General features: G+C 40.5%; 1 protein-coding gene across 1 annotated transcript; it reads left to right on the top strand.

Moving 5' to 3' along the window:
* The first annotated feature begins 543 nt into the window (after positions 1-543).
* TKT (transketolase) lies at positions 544-24,350 on the top strand. Its single transcript, XM_082060039.1, has 14 exons — positions 544-773; positions 5,992-6,109; positions 7,527-7,640; positions 8,306-8,403; positions 10,045-10,236; positions 11,059-11,177; positions 12,730-12,923; positions 13,522-13,686; positions 14,953-15,109; positions 18,429-18,559; positions 19,773-19,856; positions 20,036-20,129; positions 21,838-21,960; positions 24,051-24,350. The coding sequence occupies exons 1-14, from the start codon at positions 667-669 to the stop codon at positions 24,236-24,238; spliced, it is 1,884 nt and encodes a 627-aa protein (XP_081916165.1). The 5' UTR covers positions 544-666; the 3' UTR covers positions 24,239-24,350.
* The last annotated feature ends 624 nt before the right edge of the window (positions 24,351-24,974 follow it).

The following is a 24,974-nucleotide window of genomic DNA, read 5'->3' as shown; positions in this document are numbered from 1 at the left end:
ATGTCAGTGTGCTCAGAATTGCTAGAGAAAATGTAATGCCTGTTTGATGGCTGGTAAAGTCAATGTTTTATGCAGAAGTGTCTGTATTTGCCAATTTTTTACACATGTATTACAGAAACAGGAATGATTTCTTGAAAGGAAGCAAGGAACAGGGTAATTCTGTTAATGTTTCTCCTGACGGTGTAGAGGAACAAGGTTAGTTTTAGGAGACGCTGCATGTAGTGACATTGTTTTGCAGACAGGAACAAGCTTGAGGTGCAAACCCTCTGCAATCACACCGAACAGGGATCGAACGGTGGAAAAACGGAAGCAAGACCCCTTTCCAGCGCCTGGGCCGCCTCCTCCCGCTCAGCGGCTGCCGGGCGCGGAGGAAATGGCGCCTGCGCGCGGCCACGGGCGGGCGCCCAGCGCCGCCTCCGCGCGCCAGCAGGGGGAGCCGCGGCCGGCCCCGCCCGTGCTGCCGCGGCGCCGTGCGCGGCCGGGGCCGGCGCAGGCGGGAGGCGGAGCGCGGGGCGGCCCCCTCTCTCTCCCCATCTCTCCGCCCCCCGCGCACGGCCCGGCTGAGGCGTGCTGCCCACAGCCCGCGGAGCGCCGCCGTCCCTGCCCAGCCCAGGTGCCACCGCCGCCCGAGCGCCGCTGCCGCCGCGGCCCTCCCGTCTCGCCCCTATGGAAGATTACCACAAGCCCGACCAGCAGACCCTGCAGGCCCTGAAGGACACGGCCAACCGGCTCCGCATCAGCTCCATCAAGGCCACGAGCGCGGCCGGGTCCGGGTGAGTGAGGCGGGCGGGCTGCGCCCCGGCCGCACACCGGCCCCGCGCTCCAGCATCCCGGGCCCCGCATCCGTTCAGCGGCGAGGCCGAGGCGGGTGGTGCCGGGAGGGGCTGCGCCGGCTCCCTCAGCCCGTTAACCGCTGCCGGGGGTCACATCGGCGCCTCCCGAGGGCAGAGTTCCCCTTCGGTCTGTGTTCCCGTTGTGCAGAACGGCGGGCGGGATGCCGGGCGCCCACCCGTGCCTGAGGCGGGCGGGCTGAGGCGGCCCCGGGGCGGGCCGTGCGCTGCGCGGGATGCGGGGGAGGGATGGAACCGCGGGTGTCACGGCCAGACCCCCTGTGCCTCCACACCCGGAGCTGCTCCATGTGGAGGTGCCACACTGGAAATGGCGGCCGCGGGCGAGGTGCGGGGTCCCGCGGGCAGAGCCGCCCGGTCCCCGGGCCCGGCGGGTGTTGTGGCTGCGGAGAGAGCCCGGGAATGTTAAGTTGATGCAGGATTGAAAACCAAAGAATTTGTGCCTGAGGCACAAGCGTTTTCTTTTTCATTTCGTGCCCGTCAGTTGGAACTAATTCTGCACAGAATTTCAAGTGAGCCCAAGTGGGATTATCTGTGAAATGCCCGCAGTCTCAACTGGGCAGTTTATTCAGGCCTCTGGACAGGATTTACTGTAGGCTCTGATGTGTGCAGATTCCAGGGTTATCCTGCCTTTGATCGTGCTTTACCTATGGAAAAAAATCTCTGCAAACAATCCGCTTTTACTCATGTAAAATTAAAGCCATTTTTCTGCTTCAATAATGCATTTGAGTGCTTCCATGTAGAGTGCTGGCCTTTTTTTTTTAATGTATCACATCTTTTTGCAATTTCCTCCTTTGAATTTCTTCGAAATTGACTGTGCTGTTAAAAAAATAAAAAAAAAAAAATAAGGAATACTTTGGAAACTGAGGTTTGTGTAGGAAAAGGAGATGTGTAAAATATTTAAAACTTCTCGTTTGAATTGCCTTACACTTTCCACCCACGTCTGCCTGACATGGGCTGCCTCACATGGCTCTTTCTCAAAATGCACAGAAACCGACCTTTACTCGTTCCTTTTGCATTCAGCAAATGAAAACGCTGCTTTGGTTCTCCTTGTAAAATGGAATGTTGGGACACACGGAGCAATAGGAGGGGGTTTTTACAAAGCCATGGCTTGTTTGATCCATTCTGGAGAGAGAAGTACAGGATACCCGTCAACTGCTCTTTTAATTCTTTTTTGTTTCCAAGCTACAATGTACAGGCAGCGTTACACAAGCCTGTGTGAAACTGTAGGCAAGAAAAATTGTGCTAAATCTGCTTAGTAGAGCTTGGGCTTCAGTCTTGAGCTTCTAGTGTGTATTTTAAGCGGGCCACAGACCTGTATGGTATCAGTTGTCTTATCTACAGATAAAATTATTTCTCTGTTTTGTCTGATGTGCTGTTAAAGAATAAGGATTTTGCTCCAGCCTTTGCTTCTCTTCTGTGGTCGATGAAATTCAACAGTAAAAACCATTCTCCCTATACTGATGAAGGAACAGTAAAAGTAGTTTGACTCGAGCTTTTGATTCCTGGATCATATATGATACAACACTGAGTACCTCTTGCATTTCATTAATCACCAGATTATTCTAGCACTGGAGTTGTATAGAGTCTGAAATTATTACACAACCTGGATGAGCAGATTATGAAAGATGGGCTCTGGAGGGAAGGTTCTGTTGACAGGTCGTATATTTTCATAATTAATTAGATTTGGTTACCAAGATGGTGGTGTAGTAGTGTGCGTAAAAGGCAAAGACGTTCAGAGTCTTTTGCAGTGTTAGGCAAGTTATATACATTTCTAAAACAGCTATGTGTTATCAATGTGTTTTCCAAAATCTGAACGAGGCAGTAAACTTTGCTTCAATTGCTAGCATACACTAAGAATGTAGAAAGATGTTTGAATGCAAGTTAAATAGAATATTACAGTTAATAAAAAAACTGTCATGCTTGCATTGACTTTGTCAAGGAAATTTGTGTTTATTAAAGGTGTAGTTTGTCAAACTGAAGGAAATACTTGCAATAAAACCACTTCAAACATAACAGGACCTGCCTACTTCTGTCAAGGAAGTAATTTCTGTAAACTGTGGCATATTTTGCAATGCAAGTGGTTCTCTGGTAGATCTGACAGGCCGGCTCTTGCAGTCTTTACCTGTACTAACATTTGTTAAAGAAAGTACAACCTTTGTCTGGACAAGAGCTAAAAGATCGGGTTTTCTGATCCTGAAGATGTTCAAACGTGTCACTTTGAGGACTTTCCAGCCGTAGTGGAAAAAATCAGTGAACTGGAAAAATAAATTTGTGCTTAAAATGCCTTAGGTGCGGAAAAATTTGATTTAGTTGTGAAGATTGAACATACTTGCTTTTGGGTGTGGAAGAAGTTTTTCTTTTAGATAAGTAGTGCAGACATTTTCATCAAAACCGGTAGAGTCTCTTGTAACTCATGATAAATTTCTGCAGTTTTGAAACAGTGCCTGGCTTCCTAGAATTAAATGAGTAGATTCTTAAAAGTGGAAGTTGCAAAAGTTTCTTAAGAGGCAGTTAAGTTTCATAACATGTGGTTTGATCCCTCCTTGCAGATTATTTTCTCCTTCAATTTTTTAGCTTTTGTCTTTCACTCAGTATTCCATGTAACATTCCACCACTATTCTTTTTAGTTAAAATGTGTGGATACATGTAGGTTCAGCTAATATAAATTGATGCAGAGTAATTTAAAAAAAAAAAAAACCAAAACACCACAAAAAACTATTTTGAAGTAATTATTTTACTCTTGATTTGTGTGAATCCAGGATTTCAGTGTTCTAATGGACTTTGGTTGGATTTCCTACTGAAGGGCTGTATTTCTCTGGCAGAGAAGCATGTTGATCAGACCATGACCACCAAGTTCTAGGTTGATCGTCAGTCAGGAGCAAAATCTGAAAGATTTTTGTGTGAGAACAGTGGTTATGACTTGGTTGTGTTTTTTTCTCTCCATGTACAAGTACTCTAAATAGACTTCATTAGGCTTAACAAGAAATTCTTTTAACAGAACTCGTTAGAAAAGTGTGAGCTAATAGAAGACCAGTAGAGGTAGTTAAGATGGCTATATATAAAAAACATTATGTGGTTGATTTTTAGAATGTTTTCTGGTATCCCATACATAGTTAAATTTTGTGTTATTTCTGTTAGTAGGAAGTCATTTAATTAACCTGTAGTTTTAATAAGAATTTTTTTTGTTCCAATTTCCAGGTAATTTATTAAAATTTTTACCTTTTTTTTATTTCCACATGCTACCATTTTAGGTTGTTTAAAACTTTTTTTACCAAGACCAGGAATTCATAGAAGTATGGTTAAGTATAAAGTTAATAAAATTACAGGAATGAAAGCTTTAAACAAGCATGTAAGGCTTATTGATTAACTAAAATATATAAATATTTACTAATATGTTTGAACCATGGTTTAAAGCTAATTCTTTTGGTTCCATCTGTGTGAGTACTTACTAAGGGATGAACACTAACCATAAATCATATGTTGCTAGTGTTTTGCATGTTTTTATTCTCTTATTACAGCACTGTTGGGGATGTTGGGAGGGAAGGTCTATTACTACCAGAAGGGAATATTATCATTGAAGTTCTAGTGTGAAAGTGTTGTCTAATCCTAACATGCATGGTAAATGTACATGTGGGAAACAAAATGTGACACTTTCATAGTAGATTTGTCTTCTTTTACCGTTAGGGTTAAATATTTTAAGAGTATTATGTTGAAGATTGAAAATAAATGTTGGTAGATGAGAAAGTGAAGTGGGACTGCAAGTTGTTTTCAAAGCTGGTGCAGATTTCTGCAGCTGTAATCATCTTGCTGTTCATCATTCACTTTCCTGTACTTCAGTAGCAACCATTGTTATAAAGAACGATCCTGTTTACACCAGTAAAATCTGAAAAATGCTACTTTCTGCACTCAATAAAGGTTTTTTTAAGAGCCTCCTTATCCCTTTTGAGCTTTATTGCAAGTGAAAAGCCAAGGCTGGTGCACCCAAGTGGTCAAGTAGTGCCAAGGCTGGTGCACCCAAGTGGTCAAGTAGTGCCATCCTGTCAAGGTGCATAAGAACTACACTGATCATAATTTAATTTACAGTAATTTAGATAAATAAAAGCAGTTACATGCCCTTCTATTACACTTGAAATGAAATATATACCTTGTCTTGGAATAATTCAATATTTGCACTTGAAAATGAGCCTTTTCATGTAACTTTTTTTTTTGGCTTGTTGGTACTGTATGGCATAGTTGCTTCTGAAATGGGCCTGTGTATTTCTAAGGCAAGTTATAGTTGAAGTATTAATTTGTGGTGCTGTTGAAAGTTGTTACAAAAGTCATCCCAGATAGTCCAGTGGGAGAGACTATCCCAGATACTTACAAATACTTGATAACTCAACTGGCTCAATATTTCAAACTAATATAAATGTAAATGTAGGAAATGTTGGTTCCTCTCTTAGCCAAAGATGAAGCAAATGAGGATTTTGGGTGTTTACTGGAGACAGTTTCTGTGTCTAGTTTCAGCAGAAGATGAAATACAAGAATTTTATTATTTAATGCCTTCTTTAGAAATCAGAATTCTAGTTCTAGCAGCTCTAACATGGTAAAATAAAATGGTACTTACGTTACACAGTTCTAAGAGTTCCATAACTTTCCTCAAAAGTTAATCTTGGGTTACCAGTCCCTGCCTATGCAACAGGGTCTGAACAAGTCACAATGCCACGCTTTTAATTCCTCTGCTCAGTGAGTGGCCCAGAGTACTGTGGAAAGCTTTGTATCCTCTGCATCAGTGTGAAATTCTGCCATCAGCAGGAGGATGATTTCAGGCACAGGGTCAAATGACTTCTTGTGCTTCACAGTCACGAATTCGGGTGCTGTTCCTTGGCATGGAGAACAGAGAGCTCTAAAAGATGTGTCCTTGAGCTGTCACCAGGGTCTATCTTTTAACATCCACTTTAACTAGATAAGGCGGCTTCCTTGGTTTCAAAGTACAACTAATTGGCATTGGGGTAATGGTAGATGGGATGGGTTATCAAAAGCACTTAAACTGTGTATTTTAATGCTGAGGAGTAGGGACTGGTAAAGTGGTATTTTAAAAATATGGTCCTGAGCAAAAAATAATGAGAAGTGGTAATCTTGGGTCTGTCTTGACTTGTAGCCACCCTACATCATGTTGCAGTGCAGCAGAGATTATGTCTGTGCTGTTTTTCCATACCATGAGGTACAAAGTGCAAGATCCCAGAAACGCCAGCAACGACCGGTTTGTTCTTTCAAAGGTAAATTCATAACTGTTATGCTGTGCTTTTGCAGTCTGCTATAAAGAGCTGTATGTCTGTAAATTAAATTGATTTGTCTTCCTTGACTTACGCGTACTTATGCTTGCATCTGCACAGAAGTCTATTGGAAAATGTGAGAGCTTGGAATTTGTCTGGTTCAGAAAGACAAATATAAAAAAGTCCTTGCCTTAGTATAAGCACTGCTTGGCAACAACTAGAACATCGGTGTGTTACCAACATTATTCTCATAGTAAATCCAAACCACAGCATTAAACCAACTACTAGGAAGAAAATTAAGTCTATCCCAGCCAAAACCAGGACACTCAAAAAATAATCAAAAAGTGTCTGTATAATGAGTCTTGATTAGTCTTAACTTGACTGTTAAGTTGTTCTAGTATTAAATAATAATTGTTATTATTGTCTATAAAATCTATCAAAAACTATTAACATCTGTTTTATTTTGGCATAACCAGTTTTCTAATGAGTAAGTCATAGTTAGCTTTTGTGCTCTACTTGTTAAATGCGGCCATGCTGTTATACCTGCAGTCACGTCACAATGTGCACTAATTACTGTCAGCTTTTCAGACAGCATTATATGAAGTAGTTATGGTGGGCCGGTGGGTAGTTTGCATTCCCCCTGTGCCAGCATGATATGAGAGTCAATACTACTTCTGAAGCCGCCGTGGTTCAGAAAGCGCATAAAACCACAATCTGGACCAGCCATTAGTGTTTCAAATGCTGAGGTGGTAAAGCAGTAAGAGTCACTGCTTTACCTCTGTAATTACTCAAGGTTTCTGCCCAGAGTTGCTAAATAGCTTCAAACCTCTGCATGCTTTTTTTGACTCCTACTGACTCCATGGGTGGAAGATGACTACTACTTTGCGGTTGCCCAGTTGGACCTGGCTGGAAGGATCTAAGGATATCAAGCTTAAAATTTTGCATGTTGTCACTCACTGTATCTTACCTTGAATACATATATATTGAAGAAATTCTAGAGGGATAACACTTCCTCGTCCATCTGCTTACTGCTTTAGTTAACAGTGCTCTGTTCTTGAAACTGGTACCCAAGCAAATTGAATCAAGGTGGTTTATTTGGATACCAAAACTACTTTTTGAAATTGGACCTGCATGGCTGAGACCTTCTTACTCTTCCGTGTTGATTGTCTTGAGGACATGCTAAATATAGCCCTCAAGAGTCTTTCCATCTGAACCATAGCCATCTGGGGTGCCTTAAGCAAGGACATGGATATCTTGACAACAGGCATCAGCATTACATTATAAAAGTGTTTTATAACTCAGTCCCTTTTTAATGGACATAAGAACCTGATTCCAGGGTTCGTCACCTTTGTAGAATTTTGCCTTGTCACTAGGATACTGTGAAACTTGTGATTTGCTTAAAATGTATGTTTCTCTCTAGGGTCACGCAGCACCGATTTTATATTCTGTTTGGGCAGAAGCTGGCTTTCTACAAGATGCAGAATTGTTGAACCTAAGGAAAATTGATTCTGTATTAGAAGGACACCCAGTACCAGTGAGTGCTCATAACCTTTGATATAAGATGATGTTTTCTGTAAAACAAGAAATGCGTGTATTTTGCAGCAATTCTTGGTTGCCAGCTATGGTACAGGGAAAGATAAAGACTTAGAAGAAGGATGATGATATTTATGGCTTCACTTCTGAATCAATGTATGTATTTGAATGATCATGCGAAAATGACCTTTATTGTTGCAGTAAAATGCCCCTACAGTCCTGTATGTCAATATTTTCCATGTTAAAAAGGTTTATTTAATGTTCCAGCATGGCTTTTCTTAACCTTTAGGAAGCCTTGCCATATTTCAAGAGTTTATGTCCGGTTTGGTCACCTCGTTGGTCTTTCCATTCCCAGCTATTTGTTTCAACTGATTCTTTTTTATACAAAATTGCCAGTTCTTAAGTGTTGCCATCCAGGGTGTAGCTGAGAAATTCCAGGGCCTTAGGTATCATTCCCTGTCAGAGCCTAGTTAGCTTGTGACACTGATCACTGAGGTACATGTGTTGCAGGGAAAGAAGGGGAACAGGGCAAGATTTGGAGGGACTTGCACTATATTGTTACGGCCGATAAGTTGAATTTTGATGTATGCTAAGCCATTTCCTGCCACTGGAATATAGTTCTTCTGTTTTTTCACTCTAAAATAATTGTTGCCTTTTTATTCTCAGAGACAAGTGTTCACTGATGTGGCTACTGGATCCCTTGGTCAGGGTCTTGGTGCTGCATGTGGAATGGCATACACTGGGAAATTCTTTGACAGAGCCAGGTAATTCCATCTTCATATTTCATCACTATAGGCATTCAATGGGAATATCTTAGGAAAATAAGGTATATTCTTATCTCAATCAGGAAAAAACCCTCCTTTATTCTATTCTTCATTCCCAAATCTCATTTCAAATTCAGGTTTCAAATGATAGATTACTAGCCTGATAATTACAAAGCCATCACCAGTGAAACTACCAAGGATTTAAAGACTAGCAAGAATTAGTGCATATGTGTGTTCCTTTTGTGCCCTGACAGCATTGCAAGGTCATGTTCCTGGACAGAGAAGACAATAAGTTGTTGGAACAGCCTCTAATTTCCAGAGAGTAATTGAGAGCCATGTTGAGACTTGTATGTATCCCGTTAGGAGGACATGCAAACTAGAGATGTATCTCTTCCAAGTCAGGTGACAAATAACAGACAACACCTATCTAGATAAGGGACTGTTATGGTTAGTAATAACACCGTTGAATCATGAAACAGAGCTTCAAAATGTAATCAGAAAGGCACTCGACTCCATAGAGACAAAAATGACTGCTGCTGCCATTTGTTTTGTGGGCAAGAAAACTAGATGTCTGAAGGCAAATCTGTGTGAGGAGGAAAATAGCCTGATGCAGTTGATATATTTTATGTGACAGTTCTAGTACATTTGAGCATAGGCTGCCCAGTTAATGTGTCCTACACTTCAGTGGCTTGAAATCATTTCTGTGAAAGATGACTTGCTGATTTTAATTGAGTTTAGCAGATGCTACGTGTGGAAAAAATCTAACGAATGCTTACATGGCAGAAGAAAAAGGTGGTCTTGTGTGCAGTACTGGGAGCAACTTATGTGGGAGGAGTTCAGATTTAGCTGAAGGCAGGTGGAATTCAGATCAAAAGTCTATTATAGCTTAATGTCTAATAAAATTGCTAAAAGGCATCTTGATTATTTTGTTTTAAAGTTATATATTGGAAGGCTAATTTACTATTCTTTTTTAATATTAAACATTTATAAAGCTTTGTCATTGAAAAAAAAAAAAAAAGAGAGTGATAATAGAAAATAAATAAAATGGCTGAATCCTACAGAGATCAGGCAGTGCTCCTCCTGAGTTTTACCTAAATAAAAAGCTTTAGTGTTTGGAGAAGTAGGCTACAAAGTCACGTCATGCTGGTTATCTCTTTCCTGAATTCTGAATTTGCATATGCAACCTACTTTAATCTGTAGTTGAGTTCATCCCCAGTTTATAGTTCCCTGAAATTAAATTGTTGGCCACCCTTCCAGGGAGTAGCTGGTTAGAATGAGGAAGCAGACAGTCACTGTTCCTGCATTGTTAGTGATCCTGCTGAGTCACAGTGACAGTGTTTAATGGGCCTGTTCATTCAAGCCTTGCAATAGGAGGCCTAAGACCTGATATTTATTGAGACAAAGGTTTGAAAAGGAGTACAGTATTTATCCTCTTATTTTTTCATTTTAATGGCTCAAAAGTATTATAATTTAATTTGTCTAAGGTTATGTAAGGTTGTCTGAGGTCAACGCGTTGAGCAATGGGAGTTGAGTTTGGCATAGAAAAAGCATTGAATTGTCACTCTGAATTGTTAAAGGGATTTTGCTTTTGATTTAATTGTGCTTACATGTAAAAATTTATTTATTTATTTGTTCTTCTAGCTATAGAGTGTATTGTCTGCTTGGAGATGGAGAGTTATCTGAAGGCTCTGTTTGGGAGGCCATGGCTTTTGCTGGGTTTTACAAACTTGATAATCTTGTTGCTATATTTGATGTTAACCGTCTTGGGCAAAGTGACCCTGCTCCTCTGCAGCATCATGTCGAGATCTACCAGAAACGCTGTGAAGCCTTCGGGTATGTGGTTGGAAGAAGTTCAGTATAGTCTCGTGTTTGAAACTGTGTGTTTTGATGGCTTTTCAGAATTTTTAAAATCAGTTTTTGGCTCTTAAAGGATACCATTACCAAGAAAGACGGTCTTTCTTAATGCCAAATATTGGTTGTCTGTATTTGTACAGCATGAATATTAGAAGTTGCAGAATTTTTTGTTTCAAGAAAAAATAAAAGGACTGCTTACTCAGATAAATTTGTCAGAGGAGCTTAAAGTAGTTTCTATCACATTATATACAGATTTTATAACTGTTTGTGTGACCAAATGTACAGTCAGGGCAAGTAGGTCAGAAAAAAGGGCATGGAAGCTATTACTCCTAAGAGAATTCTTCATGTTTTAGCTTTCATTTAGTTTAGAAATGTACCTTTCTATGTAGATGGAACAATCCATGACAAAAAAATCTGTCAGATGCAACAGCAGCCATGCAAATTATGATGGAGCAGTTTTATTATTTTAGTCGACTTTAACTGTCAGTTTTAAAATTGATTTCTAGATGTTTGATTTGCTCTTTTGATTAAAAATGAAGACATCTAGGATAACTTAGTTATCTGTGGGCTGTGAATTTTGCTAGTAGCTGTTAATCCCTCTGTGACTCATTTTGCATTATAAAAAAGGGACTATGATATTTTACAGTCTCAAATGCTAGTTAATGTTTCTGGCATACTTTGGTTCTCTTAGAAAGACACTGCATTGGCATGAAGGTAGTGTTTGTTGTTGTTATTGCAAACTACCTGAGAGTGTCACATGCTAAACCCCTGTATAAACAGTTGATGTGTTTGTGTTCTCAGCTGGCATGCTATCATCGTGGATGGACACAGCGTGGAGGAACTTTGCAAAGCCTTTGGCCAGGCCAAACATCAGCCAACGGCTATCATTGCAAAGACCTTTAAAGGCAAAGGCATATCAGGTAATAAAACATCTCTTCTTTGTGCTACAATAAAGGTACAATCATTACAAAAATACAAAGTGTAACATTTCATACATTAGATAAAGTTTGGTATCCTGTCATCTTTTTGACTTGATCATACTACCATACAATCTGAAAACTCAGAATTTCACCTTATTGTTTTTTGTTGCATTTTCTTATGGAGGACATTACACTGATGCTCCTTTGGAGCAGGCAGAGATGTGGCTCTCAGATCTTCATGTTATTCTTCACATGATCCAGCCAGATGCGCTTCCACGTTGACGAGGCTTTTACAGATCCCCAGTTGCAGAGCAGGTTTTCCTCTGCTGTCAGCTGTACTCGAGTTGTTACCCTTCTAAAAAGTCTTTTTTAGTCTAGAAGATTACCAGAGACAGGGGAACATTGGACCATACACTTGGTCTTGATAATTGCCCTAGCAAAATCGGGCATCCTTCTTGGCTTGCTCTTGATCCTTAGACTCACAGAGACTACTCTGAGACAGAGAAGCGAGTAACTTTGTCACAGAAGCTCCATGCTCCTTGTATTGCAGATAACTGGGTCTGCTTGTTAGCAGCCAGGCAGCATAAATGCACAGAAAATGGGGAGGGATGCTGCATTTACAGTTTTGACAAAGCTGCTTGAGATGTGGTGTATAAGCTACCTGGTCATACTACAGGTGATTTTATATGATCTGATGTGTAATTCATTTACATACAGGATATAGTGGTCCATAGAAATAATTTCATAGGTTAGCATGATTTTGAATTTTGGAGTTCATGATGCCTCTAAGATCCCTTTGTAGTTTTCATGTGGTATGAAACTTACCAAAATGTCATTGTCAAGGGGGCAGATGTGTACCTACACATTTGAGCAGTGGCACACAGAAAGTCTTTCAAACTCTTCATACTTCTCAACAGTGTTAGTGTTAAGAAAGTCATATTTGCTCTTGCAAGTGAAATGTGTGCTGGCTACTGAGAACTGCATCCATAGAATGGATAATAGTATTAATAACAGGAGTGAATATCTTCATTCCTTTTCATTGAGTAAGCAAGAAAAAATTATTATTCTTGGTGACTTACTCAGTGAAAAGCAGCATACCAGCCAGCGAGGTAATTTGCTGTTAGTGCCAGATGCACAAAGATAAAGAGTCATCAGAAGCTATTAAAATAAAGCTGTAAAACTTCAGGTCTTGTTTGAATTAGATAGCTTGGTTAACTGTTGTTTGAGGCTTAGCTGAGTTTGTTTATTTAGGCCTAACTGCCAAAATTTTATGTTAACTGTTCACACTGATTTAATGTTTACATCTTGCTGCACTTACAGACCAGGCCAATTTAAAAACAATTTCAGTAGAAGGTTCTGGAATTTCATCACTAGTTTGGAATATATGGGACTTGACTATTTCTCTTCCGTATTTAAACATGGCTATCTTAATGCAATTGATTACCATTGTAATTGATTACAGTGGAAATGATGCACTTTTACCTAGGTAAAATCTTCAGCTAAAAAATACTTTTATATTTTTCTTATTTGCAATGTAATTTTAAATATGCAGGTGTTGAAGACAAGGAAAGCTGGCATGGAAAGCCCCTTCCAAAGAACATGGCTGAACAAGTCATTCAGGAAATAGATGACAAAATCCAAACTAAGAAAAAGCTTTCTCCAGCCCTCCCGGAAGAAGATGCACCTGTAGTAAACATCAGAAACATCAAGATGCCATCTCCACCAACTTACAAAGTGGGAGAAAAGGTACTCTCTTTTTCACTGTCAGGTATCTTCAAAGTGTGAGACTGTTTAATGGGTGGCAGGAGGGTTTATGTTATCCCTTGTCATGATTTCAACTACCCACCTCTTTTCTCCTATTTTGAGTATCCTGGTAAACACCTCCCTCTGTGCTGTGACACACAGACATTCAACTCACAGAGTATTGAAAGGATATATTAAAATGTAAAGACCCAAATCACTCTTCTTCATTTTTTTATGATTATCAATTACCCAAACTATTTTATGTGTATTTAAAATTAAAGAAAATACATGAGGTTCAGTGAATTTCCATGACTGGAATCTAAGGTTTTCAGAATCCTCTAGCTGGATTGGTAGGGAGTTGCTGATTTGTATGTCCTGACGCTTCACTGTATTTTGGGTTTTTTTTGTTTATTCTTCTGTATGTCACTGTTCTCATACATATTTTCAATACCACTGACATTTAAAATGTTTTTGGTTGCGTGTTTGTTTTTTATTCTTCTTTAATTGTATGTATATGCACTCATGGGAGAAAAAAATGTGGGGGAAAAAGCTTCTAAAAACATAAAGTTGTAACAGTACTGCTGTATTTTTCTTTTCCTAGTGGGCTACCCGCAAAGCTTATGGTGTTGCACTTGCAAAACTGGGCCATGCTAATGATCGAGTGATTGCTTTGGATGGAGACACAAAGAACTCCACCTTCTCAGAGCTTTTTAAGAAAGAACATCCCAGTCGCTACATTGAATGCTACATTGCTGAACAGAACATGGTAACTGGTCTCTTGGTTTTATGAATTACTAGTATTACACAGCAGGATCTGAGACCATTCAGTCTTGAGTTTTCAGAGTGAGGTTTTAATAATTGCTTTTCACATGTCTGTTCATGAATATTTTGTTTAACTTGCTCACTTCTTAGGGAAAAACCTAGGCTATGGCAAAAGCTTATAGATATGATACAATAGGCTTCTAATCATTCTTTCCTAAATCCCCCTTTTTTTTATTTTTGTGATCATGTTATCTGTGTTTCAGCAGAACACAAGGACATGGCAGCATGTAAACAACAGCAATATTTTCCACAGTGTGATTTGTAGTGTTTTAACTCTGAAAAGACTTTTAAAGGTTTTTTTTTTTAGTTCACAGGAGTTGGAATGTCACAATGTGACAGTGAGTTCTACCCTAGGCTGGGCTATAAAGATGAGGACAGAGAAACAGTTAATACATTTAGCCTGATAGCATTTGTACAGAAAGGACTAAAATAAGTTGATAATTCATCTGTTTGACCAAGTCTTCAGTTGCCACCTATATGGGTTCAGTGAAGCAAATTAAATTGAAGAGAAATTCAGGCAGAAATTTGTTGTTGTCTTCAATGACTTATAACCAAAGAACCCATAGAGTGTCTCTTGCAAATTTTATACTAGGGCAATTTGACGGGCTTGAGTCAGGCATTTTGGATTTACATTGGCTTGGGAGAACTTTGCCATGAAGAGCAGACCAGTTTCTGTGTAAAATAAATGTATGGGGTAGTTGTAGCAATAAACAATTTAAGGACCTTGTTCTAATTTCCACCTTGCTTGAAGAAGGGCCCTTTTAGCGAACATCAGTCCAAATAACACAGGTAAATCCATTCCCACTTAATAATGATAATTTTTGTTTTCTAAGATAGTAAAACCATGTCCTTGGGACTGAAAGTGTAAGCCTTGATCCAGGAAAAGAAAGAGGGAAGGGTATGAGTCTTAAAACTCTGTGAATAGCTGCTTGGAGCAGTTCAAGAAAAGAAGTTGCCAGCAAGGATCAACAATAACAGCTCGCAGTTGAGGCGAGGAACAGAGATAATGGAGGATAGATATGGGGAGAGTGAGTTGCCTCCTTTCTTTTTTGGAAAAGCCTAAAATTAGGAGTAGGACTGGACATAAATTTTTAATCCTAATTGAGAGCTCCTTGCTAAGGTTTTATGGTAGGAAGTCATATAGATGATCTCTTGGAAAAAAATGATAAATGAGGCATTCACTGTTCCTGTGCAATCTCCCTCTTTTCAGGTGAGCATCGCAGTTGGTTGTGCCACTCGTGACAGAACCGTTGCTTTTGCCAGCACCTTTGCTACCTTCTTCACACGGGCTTTTGACCAGATCCGAATGGCTGCCATCTCCGAGAGTAACATCAATCTCTGTGGATCGCACTGCGGAGTTTCTATCGGTAAGGGCAACCTTGGCTTCTTTATCAGCAGTTCCCATCCTTTTAGTGATAAGTGTCTAGCAGTCAAACTGGTAATGCCTTGTGGAGACAATCAGTAACATAGCTGTGATGGTACAGCAGTGCCAACTTCAATAGGAGGAAGTCATATTTGCAATTCACTTTTATCAGACACGTATTTAGACAGAATAAGAAAGATTTCAAACCTTGATCAGCTTAACTGCTTTTTTTTCCCCTTTTTGACTTTTCCCTACAAGCTTTTCTACTGTACAGGCATAGAACAATATCAAAGGACTAGACTGAAGATGAGGACCTGGGATTCCATCTTTGCAGTTGGCATCCGCTGTGATGAGAATAGTTGTGTGCTTAATGTACCTCTGTTTTCCAGTCCCTAAAATGAGAAAATAATCATATTATTCTTGCTCTTGTTCACCAATCTCAAAAACACTTTACAAGGGATAAATATTTTAGTTTTATTATTCCTTTGAAGATCACCAATTTGAAATAATTGCTTCAATTTATCTCAGTATTTCTTACTACTGGAGCAGTTAGTATGTTGATTAAAAAAACCCCGAAACCTCAAAGTACTAATGAAATGGGAACTGTGACGCTGTTATATAATTCAGGAAACTGGCAGTAACTTCTCTGGTCTTTGCTTCCCATCCTGTTTGGTACATGTCAGATCATATTGGGGTTTGATTTTGATTTGAGGGAGGAAGGGAGTTTTGCCTTTTTAATGAAATGCATGGATATCACCTTTGAAAACAGGAACAGACTTGCCTACCAAGAAGGAAGATGCCAGTAGACATTCATGCTTGAAAAACTACTTGGTATTTATAGGGGAAAAGAAAGTGAGTGTGGTCTGACAGGGCTAGTAAATTAAGGCTCTTTGCATATGTCAGTTTTTCAGTTCATGTAATATTTTGGCTAGCTATTGTGGTGTGGTTTGGAAGAGAGTTGGAGTTTTTTTGTTTGAAGCAAAATAGTTTGACTTGTAATATTGGTAAAGATTTACAGATGCTTCATGAGTGTGTGTAGTCTCATCCAGAACCTCAAGCTGAGGTATAGAGTGTGCTTTAGTAGTGGAGGCTCTAAGTAGAGTATAGCAGATTATGGCTTGTGTATGTCATTAAGGGAGGGATTCTGTTACAAGCCTCTTTTCTTTTTAAAATCAATCATCCCACCTCATCATAGTCCAGCTCAATCCAGTTTAAGTCTTTTAGCAAGCAGCAAAGGGTGTTGGTGCAAAAGCCAATTAGCTTTGGTCTTTGCTCATTTAAGAAGATAAAACTGCTTTGGGCTACCTGAATTGTCTCCTAGAACTACACTTCCAAGTTTCAATTTTCAGCGCCCAAAATGTTCTGCTGGGAGCTGTGATTGTGAAGTGCATACTTAGGGTTATGAAGTTGTTTGATTTACAAATCTAATTCAGGCCTCAACTCTGATTTTCAAAAAAAAGAATCTGAAACCGAAGTTTTGCAACTGATTTCAGCACTTACAAAATTCAATTTTAAATGGAAGGGTATGAATTAAGTGTACTTCCTATTAGAACTTTGGACCTGCATGGAATTCAGAATCCTAACTGGATCTGTGGTGAAAACTGGTTTTATGCAGTTCTAGGTGGACCTGGGCTTCTGCTGCATTGAAATTTGGACCCATTAAATTTAGGAGAAATTACAGTGACCTTCTGAACTTTTCTAAGTTCACTCCTCGACCAATAGTTGCTGATGGACCAAAACATCTGATGAAACATTAAATGTTTTTTCAAGGTTATGAGAGAAAAATGGAAAATCTGCCTTTTCCAAACTAACATATAGGGGAAGAAATCATAGTGTACGTGTGTCAAATAGAAATATCAGTTGTTCAGACAACCAGTTTTATATTCTAGACATTTAATACCATTCATATTAAGCACTCACATTTTTTATTAAGATATAGATGTAGGTTTTGCAGATGTAATTTAAAATTACTCTCCTTTGATCTGTATTACTTTAAAAACACATAAATCAGGATTCTCATAAAGATGCACTTGGGGCTGAACTCAAGTGCTGGTCTGTAAACTACTAGTACAAACTACGAATGCTGGTATTATTGGCACCACATTAGCAAAAGCAGGACAAACACGAGTACTCTCTTTACCTTGGGTAACATTCTAATTCAAGAACTTGTTAATTGTTCTTCATCGTTTCACTTTTCTTCCTTGTATACGTTGTTTGGTTGCATTTTAGGAAAGGAAAATGGTCACTGAGGTCCCACTGACTTGGTCAGAGCACAAACAGATTTAGAAACTGTGATATTGAGCATTTTTTTCATGTCTTGACTGAAGGCCGAGATGCTCTTTCCCTGGTTTGTAGTTACTTTGTTAGTAATGTGTAGTGGCAGAGTTCAATTATTGATTTCTTTAACATGTTTAAAGTTCTTCAGAGTTTTGTGCTGCTCTTAAGAAAATACTCTCCTCCTTCCTCGTGAACCCGTCCTTCTTGAGTAACAGGTAGTGGGTGCATGTGGGAAGGTTTATTGCCCGCTTCTGCTCTGCAGGCTGTGACACGACGGGGCTCAGAACTCATTGCATGGTTGGTTTGGAACGGTGCCATTCCCAAAGTGCCCTTACATAAGGTCATTGGGGGCGGGGGGTGTTGTGTTGGTTGTTTCTTTGTGGAAAATCATGGCATCTAGCACATGTTCTGGCTAATTATTCTGTTTATAGATCTGCAGTTTATGCCATAAGGACCTTGAGTTGTTAAATTAACAATGTGGATGTCCTGTTGCTCTTTAAAAGACTTTTCATAATATTGAAAAATACATACCCTTCATTTAATCTTGAAGTCAGCCAAAGAATGTGAGAGTAGTTGTACAAAGTACTCTCCATTTCTAATGAAACACACACAATTCTCCCTTCACATTTCCAGGAGTTTAAATCTAGAGGAACACTATTGACAAGTATAAATTTTGCTTGTGCAGCCTCAGTACATATAAATCTGAAGATGCTCAGATATTTTGTGACCCTCTTTCTGTATCTGTACCCTTCCTACTTTAGTTGTCTTCCTTTGTGTTGTTTTATTGTTATATATTATTTTCTATTTTTTCTTTTTAACCCCAGTTCTCTTTCTTTTTAGTCTCTTTCTATCTTTATTTACTGTTAAGATGGTTCCAAGTTTAAGGAGAAGATGATTCTTTTCTCAAGCAGGTAGACTTGCATGTCCCGTGTGTGCCTGATTTCATACTTTTTTTTTTTTTAGTTTACATTTAACCTCACTGCTATGTTGAGTGATTGTCAAAAATGTGCGCTTAATCTTTTGTAACCCTGGTTGAATTATTTTAGGTGAGGATGGGCCTTCTCAGATGGGACTGGAGGATCTGTCCATGTTCCGGGCTGTTCCCAATGCCACCGTGTTTTACCCCAGCGATGCTGTAGCCACAGAAAAAGCAGTGGAAATAGCTGCCAACACCAAGGTTTGCATCACAGTATTTCTGAGCCAGAAAATACTTTTTTTTGTACTTCTTTTGTTGCTTCTGGCATGTTTCTTGCACGTCTCTACCCACATAAATTCTTTCAAAGGCTCCAGCATGGCAGTGGGATGTTTTCTGTGCGTGGAAAGGTTGCAGACGTTCTGCCGAGGCTAGTGCAGAATGAACAGTCTGGTGTGCTGTGGGCCATATTTCAGGAGATGTGAATGATTGCACAGTGATTGCAGTTTGGGTCTAAATTGGCTCAGAAATAAAGGCAAATGCACCTCCCTTGTTGGTCTTTAGCAAACTTACAGTCTACATCTTTTGGAGGTACTGAGAGCTAGTGCTTATATGAGCTGCCAGTCTCACTGATATTTTTTGTGGCTCTGTTGCCAGTGAGGGATTGCAGTTAAATTGGACTGAGGCTGAAGACAACTAAGACTTCCTGCATGGCTGTGACAGAGCTTCTGATCTCACTTACCTTTGGCTAATTTGACATTTTGTCAAATGTCATTGGTAGCATTGGGTCAGATCATCTCTTTGATTGCTACTTCTTTTGGCTGCCACAGAAATTTACCTTGAGAAAGGAGCAAATAATCTGAAAAATTTCAGCCTTGCTAGTACAGCTTTTAAGTGAAAGAGTGTGGGAATTTGGTATGTAGCAAACGTGATGAATGATTTGTGAAAAAAAAATGGGGAAAGGGAAAGGAGTGTAAGGTAGCATGCAGGAGAGATTAGATTTAAGTACTGGTTTGTTACTTCTCTTGGAAGAGCATCTGAAGATTAACTGATGGAAAGCATTTTTCCTTGCTTTCAGCTGAGCATTTCTTCTTCTACTTTAAAGTTGCTCAAGTAAAGTTTGCACATATATGGCAAAGTTCTGTGAGTCTAATTAATGGGAGTAGGATTCTCCATTTCCAAAAGAGGAAAAAAAAAGAGAAATTAAGATCTTGGAATCAGAAAAAAAAAGATGTGTAAGTTACCAATGTGCTCTAAGAAGAGGTTAACTGTATTATAATATCTGAAACAACCAGCTGTTCAAAAAGGACTTAAGGGAGAGGGGGGAATTTACTCAGTAAAACCAGAGGTAACACAGAAGAGTGAAAACCAGACAGATAGAAAAGTTGTTTTGCTGTATTTTTTTCATAGGATTTACAAACTGGAATGCCAACACCTTTCTGGTTTTGTAACTTTAACATGTTTGCTTTGGAAACAGGGCATTTGTTTCATAAGAACTAGTCGTCCTGAAAATCCTGTCATTTACAACAACAATGAAGACTTCCATATTGGACAGGCAAAGGTAAATATTGCCCAGATAAATAGAATCAGAAAAAATATACAAAGTCCTTCCTGTAAAAGCCCCTTTCCCTCTAAAGCATCCCAATGCCAAAAATTTGATCTTTTTAATAAAATCTCCAGAAATTTTAGAAATATCAATAAGATTTAATGTTAAAAATACATGGAAACATTTTTTTGCAGGTGGTTCTGAAGAGTAAAGATGACCAAGCGACTGTGATTGGAGCGGGAGTCACTCTGCATGAGGCTCTGGCTGCAGCAGAGCAGCTGAGAAAAGGTGATTATCTTAGAGTTTGTTTTTTGGGGTTTTTTTTCCATTTTAATCATTTAACACGTGAAGAAATCAATACCACTCAGCCTAACTGCTCACCCGTGGTACTGGTAAACAGTAATTAAAATGTTACAGACAGATGGCCACCGGTTAAACTGATTTAGTGCAACATAGCATATATCTGCCAATCTTGCCTAATTGAGTAGGTTTAGTTAGCTTAGCAGCATTAGTAGCCATGAAAATTGCCAAACTGATCAGATCAAAGTCTCCTTTGAATTGCTAATCCATCCGAAAGTGCGCTGCAAGCAGAATCCTAGAGGGAGTGTGTAAGAAGCAGGAGTGATCTGCAGGAGTGATCCTTCCCAGGCACATTGTCTGGGTGGGCTTGGGTACCAGCACAAGGAAGTGTCGTCAGGCTGGGGCCAGTTCATAAAATCCAGCTTGTCAGCGGAGCCCCAGCGCTGTGTGTGCTCCCGCACGGCGCTGTGGCTGTGCAGTGCCTTCCTGTGGGAATGAATCGCTCCTACCTTGGTGGATTTGAATGAAAGTATCAACTTTTAACTAGCGTGGGAGGGGGTAATTCTATGATAGTGCTCAAACGTACTGACATCTCACAACAAAGGTAAAAATCCTTCAATGAAATATGAAGAGAAATAAACCATCGAAAATCCATCTGTGAGTCTGTAGCCTATGCCTAATTAATGTTGCCTGTGGTTTATGGGTAGATTTGGGTGCTATATCTAGGTCGACAAAAATTTTATTATGACCTTCACCTGACCATGACTTCACCTTTATGAGCCATCAGACTTAGGACATTTTAAAACTCGTGATTGCAGAATTATTATTATTTTTTATTGCATCTACCATGCTTTGCAATGATCTGCTCATCTTGAAGTGTGAACAACCAACTACGGAGAGATAATGCCTTGGTGCAGAGGCAGTGTCTCATACCTGAATTGTGTTGGCCACTAAAGAGCCTTCAGTCACAAAACTGTTAACAGAGGGCTTTATGTATGGTAAGAGTTGACTCAGTGTTCAGCTCGCCATGATCTGACAAACCTCATGTAGTTTGCTGTTCTTTATAAACAATTGCCATTTGTATAAAGCTTTAGTAAGCAATCTGAGCCTGCCTTGTGATGACAAGTCAAATTCTGGTTTTGATCCCAACCTTAAGGGTGCCACAGTCAGGGCTGGGGCAGTTCAAACAAGCACACCTGGCAGGTGGGCAGCCTGCAGTGAAGAATTCAGAATGCATGCAGATGGAAGAAGTGGGAGGAAATTGTGTTTGACTTGACAATAAACCTGAAGGTAAAATAAAGGTCTGGGAAAAAAATTGTGATTGACACTCTGAATGAGAAAGGATTTCTTGGTGAATAGATTTTGCTTTTAGCTGTGATGCTGCTGTTTGGATTACTCGTTCACTGACGGGCAGACCAAATGACCTGGAGTTGCTTATCCAAGGCTTTTCTGCTTCGAGTTGTGTCAGTGGAATGGATGGATATTACTGTGTCAGAAGGTGCATGAAGAAAGAATACATTAAAAAATCAGGGTTGATTGGGTTCTGTGGTAGACAAGCCGTAAGTGCAGATACCAGGGAGTCAGTGTACGCAGTTTTCATAATGTCTCCGAAAGATCGCAGGGGCTGCATGTACCACTTCTCTTGTCTTGCCTTCTCCAAATTCACATTGCAAATCGTTTCATTCTATTTCTGCAGAAAAAATCTTCATCCGTGTGATTGATCCTTTCACTATAAAGCCTCTGGATAAGAAGACAATACTTGAAAATGCAAGAGTAACCAAAGGCAGAATCATCACTGTTGAGGACCATTACCACGAAGGTGAGCTGGGTCCAGGAGGTCACAGCCCACACAGTTGTTCCTCAGGAGCTGGAAGCTCACAGCTGCTCTTGACCTGAGAGACAAGAGTGGGACGTGATGCTGTCATTCAGATAAAACAAAAGAGTGGTTTTAGCCTTTTTCATTGATGTTATGGTTATGGCACTGATGGCCTTGTGTGCCCTTCCATGTGCTTGGTCCAAGTGACGTCTTGATTCATTTGTTCCCAGTGAGACAGCAAATTTCTGCTGCGGTGCAGTGATTCTGCATGGAATGGTCTCAGAATGGCTTTACAGCAGCTTCTCTCTGGTTTGTTAAATTGCAAAACAGACTATTGCTGTGCAGGTGTCTTAATTTTTTCCTGTGTCCAAAAGCTAGGTTCCAGGTTGCTTGAATTTGAGGTGTGGCCTCACCAGTGCTGAGTACAGGGGGACAATCACTTCCCTGGTCCTGCTGGCCACACTAGTGCTGATACAAGCCAGGATGCTGTTGGCCTTTTTGGCCACCTGGGCACACGCTGGCTCATGTTCAGCTGGCTGTCAATTAACACTCAAGTGCAGGATCCAGCACTTGGCCTTGTTGAACCTCATACAATTGGCATTGGCTCATTGATCCAGCCAGTCCAGGTCCCTCTAGCCTTCCTGCCCTCCAGCAGATCAAAACTCCCACCCAACCTGGTGTCATCTGCAAACTTACTGAGGGTGCACTCGATCACTTCCATCCAGATCATTGTTAAAGAGATTAAACAGAACTGGCTCCAGTACTGAGCCCTGGGGAACACCACTCGTGACCAGCTGCCGACTATAGTTCACTCCATAATCTGCTCCTGCTCGCTCTCTGACATGTCTTGTTTGCACGGGTTTTTAGAGGCTTGGCTGTGCAAATACGTGCTGTGAAGGTGAGACCATATGTAAATAGAGAGCAGCTGTTGTGAATTGCATGTCAGGCTTGTTGCTTTTGGAGGAAATGGAGAAATTAGCAGAGAGGCAGCTATGACCTATGGCATTAGATATTGTAGTTATCTACTAATAAAAATTAGTAGATATTATGAGAATATTACCCTACTTTAATGTGAGCATCACTCTTGCCAGGTGTCTGAAGTGAGCTGGTGTTACCGTAAGTGCTGGTTACACTGTACTTCTGTTCGAACTATGAACGGTGATAGCATCACTGTGCCTCATCATTTTCTAGATTGTCTTTCAGCTCTGGACAAATATTTTACTGCAGATTGGCAAGGTGCCAAAATCATCACACTCTAAGGTGATGAACATGTGATTTACACTGACACAGCTTTCTATGTGTGATGCAATCAAGGAAGGTCAAGTGTACACACATCACAAGCCTTAACGCATTGCAAGCCTGTATCAAGCTGAGCTTAAAGCTGCATCCATGGAGGCGCCTCTGTCTGGAGGCCGAGTGTGGCAGGTTAAACCACACCATGCTCGGAGCTGTGGAAAGCCCTGCATTCCTGGAGACACCCTGCCTGAAGTGCAGTACCAGAGTGTCTCTCCTACCAGATCATAGAGTGCCTCTCCTGCCACTGCACAGTTTCCCATTCCATCCTTTGTCCCTGTGACTGATAGTGGTTCTATCTGAGCTGAGCTCTAAGCAAAGGCTGTGAATGTTTTACGTAAGTCAGAGAGGTGCCTAGCGGCATTTGCAGGCATTTTGAAGAGATGGAGCTCTTAAAAGCTGTTGAGTTTGGTGGGAATTAAGACTTTCAGCTCTTTAAGTACCTTTGTAAATACTCTTCAGTCTAAACATACTTTTAAACCTGACCTTTGGCGGCTGATGCAGAAGTGGTGAGGGCTGCCTGACAGTTCTGTGCTCTTTAGAGATATGTGGTTCTCACTGCCGGTTTGTAAGTACTTCGGAAATATCAGGCTGCTTGTCATCAGAGTGCCTCTGAAATGGGGAATTGTTTTTATTTCTCAAATGGGCAAGTTCAGACATACATTGTGATTGATGTTTCTCAGAAGCATGTAAATTGAGGATTTAACTTGCGTGGACCTTTGGATCAGATATACATGCAATCTCTATGTTGCCTGCGGAAGCATGCAGATGTATGTCATGTTTGACTTTTTTTTCCATAGGTGGCATTGGAGAGGCGGTGTGTGCTGCAGTAGTGGGCGAGCCTGGCATCACAGTCAATCGCTTGGCTGTGTCTCATGTACCACGCAGCGGGAAGTCAGCTGAGCTCCTGAAGATGTTTGGCATTGATAAAGATGCCATTGTGCAGGCTGTTAAGGTGGCAGTGTCCAAATCAAGAAATGCGGAGTAGCTTGAAGCATCTTGTGCTGTGTTACAGAAAAGCAGTGTTCGGAGAAGTACTGTAAGTTTAAGGCAGGCAAAGGTGCTTTATGTAGAGAGTTCTAATAAAAATACCAGCTTAAAAAACCTTCTGGTTTTTAATCTCTTCTCTTTTTAATCCTGTCTTGAAGGGAATTTGGTGAAAACAGAGTTCTTCCCCCCCTGCACCGCATGTGCTAGATAATGTCGAAGGAGACGTAGCAGGTCCTGGGGAACCAAGCGAGGGAGGTGGAGGCCCAGCAGAGCTACAGGAATGGGTGGTGGGTCAGGGGGGAGTTGCTGGACTTGGAGGGTCATGCTCAGTGAGCACGACCTCGTTTAAGGAGGTTGAAGCTCTCATAGGAACCTGAATCATGTTCTTGAGTGCTTGGTCAATGCTGCAGCAAAGGTGATACGTGAGACCAGAACGAGAGCATTGCTGTTTGGCGAGAGGCAGGAATGTTCAAACTGCTGAGATGGACTCAAGAAGAAGGATCTGAGAGAACAGCAGGAAACTCCCTGATACCTGAGAGAATGCGGCTGAACGTGTAAGTTGCTTTTTTTCTACAGGATTGACTCTTCTCATGTGAGCTGCTCTATGTTGGGTGAGCTGTTAATCTCACATCATGGGTTCCACTGGGTGATTTTTTTAAAATATTTTGCTATTTTTAAATGCTTTGCTTATTTTACCCTTAAGCAGCTTCTGTTTAAATATATATATATATATA

This window comes from Streptopelia decaocto, assembly GCF_964273445.1.
Source record: "Streptopelia decaocto genome assembly, chromosome: 8".
Lineage (NCBI taxonomy): Eukaryota > Metazoa > Chordata > Aves > Columbiformes > Columbidae > Streptopelia > Streptopelia decaocto.
The sequence above is the reverse complement of the archived record's forward strand: the minus strand, read 5'-3'. Positions and strand labels throughout refer to the sequence as shown.

What these genes read in the sequence shown, in the direction of transcription:
- TKT (XM_082060039.1), top strand. Translation starts at nt 667, where the DNA reads ATGGAAGATTACCACAAGCCCGACCAGCAGACCCTGCAGGCCCTGAAG. An exon ending in TAAAGGCAAAGGCATATCAG is followed by an intron (nt 11,178 to 12,729) that starts GTAATAAAACAT and finishes TTAAATATGCAG; the next exon opens with GTGTTGAAGACAAGGAAAGC. An exon ending in ACATTGCTGAACAGAACATG is followed by an intron (nt 13,687 to 14,952) that starts GTAACTGGTCTC and finishes CCCTCTTTTCAG; the next exon opens with GTGAGCATCGCAGTTGGTTG.